The 3,109-nt window shown below is 40.8% G+C and overlaps 1 protein-coding gene across 1 annotated transcript; it reads right to left on the reverse strand.

Annotated features, from left to right (window-relative positions):
- Positions 1 to 1,130: 1,130 nt before the first annotated feature.
- LOC139141660 (tripartite motif-containing protein 3-like) lies at positions 1,131 to 2,743 on the reverse strand. Its single transcript, XM_070711247.1, has 2 exons — positions 2,737 to 2,743; positions 1,131 to 1,864 (listed from the first exon to the last, which is right to left on the reverse strand). Exons 1-2 carry the CDS (start codon positions 2,741 to 2,743, stop codon positions 1,131 to 1,133), a joined length of 741 nt encoding a protein of 246 aa, XP_070567348.1.
- Positions 2,744 to 3,109: the final 366 nt, after the last annotated feature.

The following is a 3,109-nucleotide window of genomic DNA, read 5'->3' on the forward strand; positions in this document are numbered from 1 at the left end:
TTGGCGGTATGGGAGCCTTTGTGTGTGACGGACATACATCCGCACATACATACCCACAAACATACAGACGCCAATTTTCACTGATCATCATATAAGCTCTTTTTGGTATTTATATATAAAACCAAATATGAGCTAAAAATCACAAATTATTGTATCAGTGACGGCTAGCGGTTCGCCTGCATTGAGTCAAGAGCCTGTGGTGTGTGCCGGTTTCTTCATTGTTATCATTTTCAATGATGAAATCAAATACTACTGAATGGAAACTTCTCAGATCGTATCAGACATATCTGGATGTACAGGTATATCTTTAAAATGTATTCTGCACACACAACTGTTGATCTGCCCATGGTCTAGTGGAGTTGTGAATCCGTTTACCTTGTTATTGATTGATGCAATCACAGACGTAGACAAGAGAGAAAGCGTGTACACTGCGTTTCAGACACTGATCACATCAAATTATTCATTTTTGTCGCTTAAAGTTGTTCAAAACGACTCAATTTGTGCACAACTACAGCCAAGAGATGAAGCGGCTGTCACAAATATGATTTGTTTGCTCAAACGTGACACTGAGACAGTGTCTCATTCAAAAGGTGAACGGCTTCACGTGGCGCCTTGCATGCCAAATACGGAGACATTGCTTGATTTTGAGCCACCCCTCTTAGTTCCCAAATTTCTAAGTGAAAATTATCGAAATACGGCTAGTTTTCAATCGGATTCGAACCCACAACATACGGCATCAGTCGCCTAGCTGAGAGGCCATAGACAGAACCGCTCGGCTAAATCTCCACTCCCCAAAAAAAGTGGAAAACAACATCATTTGAGTTTATGTGTACTCTAGACATGAGGCGACATCAACATAGAATAATACATTTCAAAAACCATTGTTCTAAACCTGAGAAATTGATGGTTTTTGAGTTGTAAACATGATGCAAACTAGGATTCGTTTGTCGTCACGCTTGAGTGATAATCGGAAATTAACTTCGCGCCTAAAGTTTTGACAAAAATTCAATATTTTGATGAAATGCAGACATACACATCATCTTGGTGTTTCTATCTACTTAGAAAATACTGTGATGTGTTTGTCATCTCTCCCTCTAACACAGATTCTGTCTCGGCTGACTGCAATGTACTCAGGCAGACTCACGTACTTCACAATGGAAAAGATTACAAAACCACGTCCCATCTCGACTCCAAATCGAAATCCTAGCATTGTTGGAATCACAAACATAAACATTGTCAGCGCCATCAACAGCAATGCTGCCTGGGCCGTACAGCTGACTATCGCCGTGACCTTTCTCACCGTATTGGTACAGGTAATTGAAATCAGAATCAAAACACTTGATGCAGCAATTGTGACAATCAGACACCATGATGACATCCATACTGTTGACAGCAACAAAGTAGGGGTAGCTGAATTGTTTATCCCCAAGACCACCAAAGTCTCCAACATAGTGACCAGTCCTGGTGTACTTGAGTAACCTATGACCTTTGACATCAGTGACCAAAACAAACCCTTTCAAGAGAGCTATGCACCAGGGATCTACGCCTGCAGGTAAAGTAATTATGCTGATAACTTTATTATTTTCATCACAAACAACAATTTGCAAATTATTCTTATCAAGTAAGACGTAGTGGTTGTCCTCAGAGACCGCTACGGACTGTGGCTGGAATGGCTTTGCAAACTGACCGCTGAAACTTCCTAGCGCCTTTTCACATGTGTAGTCTTGGTTCAGTATCTGAACAATGTTGTTGAGTCTGTCACACACCAGAAGTTTATCATCATGGAAGGTTAAGCCTTGTGGATCATTGAACTTCTGTCCTGGCTGAGGACCTTGACCGTCCAATTCAAATTTTGACCAGCCACCTGTAAGGTCAGAAAGGTCAAGGGTCAAAAAAAGCACATCAGCAGAACAGAATGGCACTGATGACTGTAGAAATAACGGGCGACGTGCTGACCTTTAACGTTTATTTATGGGCAAGGGCGAGAGGAAAGCCAAAAATTAACGGCCGAGGCTTGCCGAGCCCATTAATTTGGCTGTCCTCGAGCCCGCGCCCATAAACAACGTTAATGGTCAGAGCGGAGTCTGTTATTTCCATTATATTATCAACGAACCAAAGAAAACCGTCAAAATTTGCGAAAAATTTCCGGAGCGAACATAACTTGGGCCCCAGAACTGAGTAATACGCGACCCACTGTCACGGGCGCTGTAAAAAATTGACAATCTGGAGATATTTTCAGAAAAATGTATCTCAACTTGGCCCACAAGTGCTCCATTTTATTTTGTGATTGATTATGATTTACGTTCGAGCTGTAAAGTTAAAATACTTTGAGTTGTTAATCTTATTATTCACATTCACGGGCATGTCTTTACTGTGTATTTGTGGTCATGCAGTCACGTTGTTCAGCTCGATCAGTCAAAATGCAACAGGCAGGGCATGGTGATATAATGTCACGTAACAAACTGTTTTCAGAAATGTACAATTTAAAATTGAGAATAGATATTGATACAAATCAAACCACAGGGGCTCAGAAGTGGCTATTTAAATCAATATTACAGCGTTTTTCTTTCTTTTTCAATGTTACAAATAATCAGCTGAAGAGCACAACATTTGTGTAGCTGTCTTTTGTGTAGCTTGTATTGGCATGTATAGTGCGCCCTCAATAGGGAATGTGATCATATGTAAATACGACCTTTAGTTCCGTGACTCTTTGCCAATTCCTCTGGCCATGCCTACTGGCCATGCGTACAGACGTCGCTGTGTTTACTGTACTAAAATTAGTACTGTAAACATAGCGAGGGCAGGGCAGGAAATAAGGCATGGCTACAGGTCACGGAACTATAAAGGTCACATTTACGAGGACGTACTGTACATGCCAATACAAGCTAGACAAAAGACAGCTACACAAGTGTTGTGCTCTTCAGCTGATTTATTTGTAACATTGGAAAAGAAAGAAAAACGCTGTAATATTGACTTAAAGGGGAAGTTCACCAAGGATGATTTTTACATATGTGGTAGCTCTGTGGTCATTTACCCCAGAAAAGCTATTTTCACCATTTATAACTCGCCCGATTTTCTACGAAAATGATAAAAATAGTACAGGAAGTTG

This window comes from Ptychodera flava, chromosome 10 (genome assembly GCF_041260155.1).
Source record: "Ptychodera flava strain L36383 chromosome 10, AS_Pfla_20210202, whole genome shotgun sequence".
In the NCBI taxonomy this organism is placed as follows: Eukaryota; Metazoa; Hemichordata; class Enteropneusta; family Ptychoderidae; genus Ptychodera; species Ptychodera flava.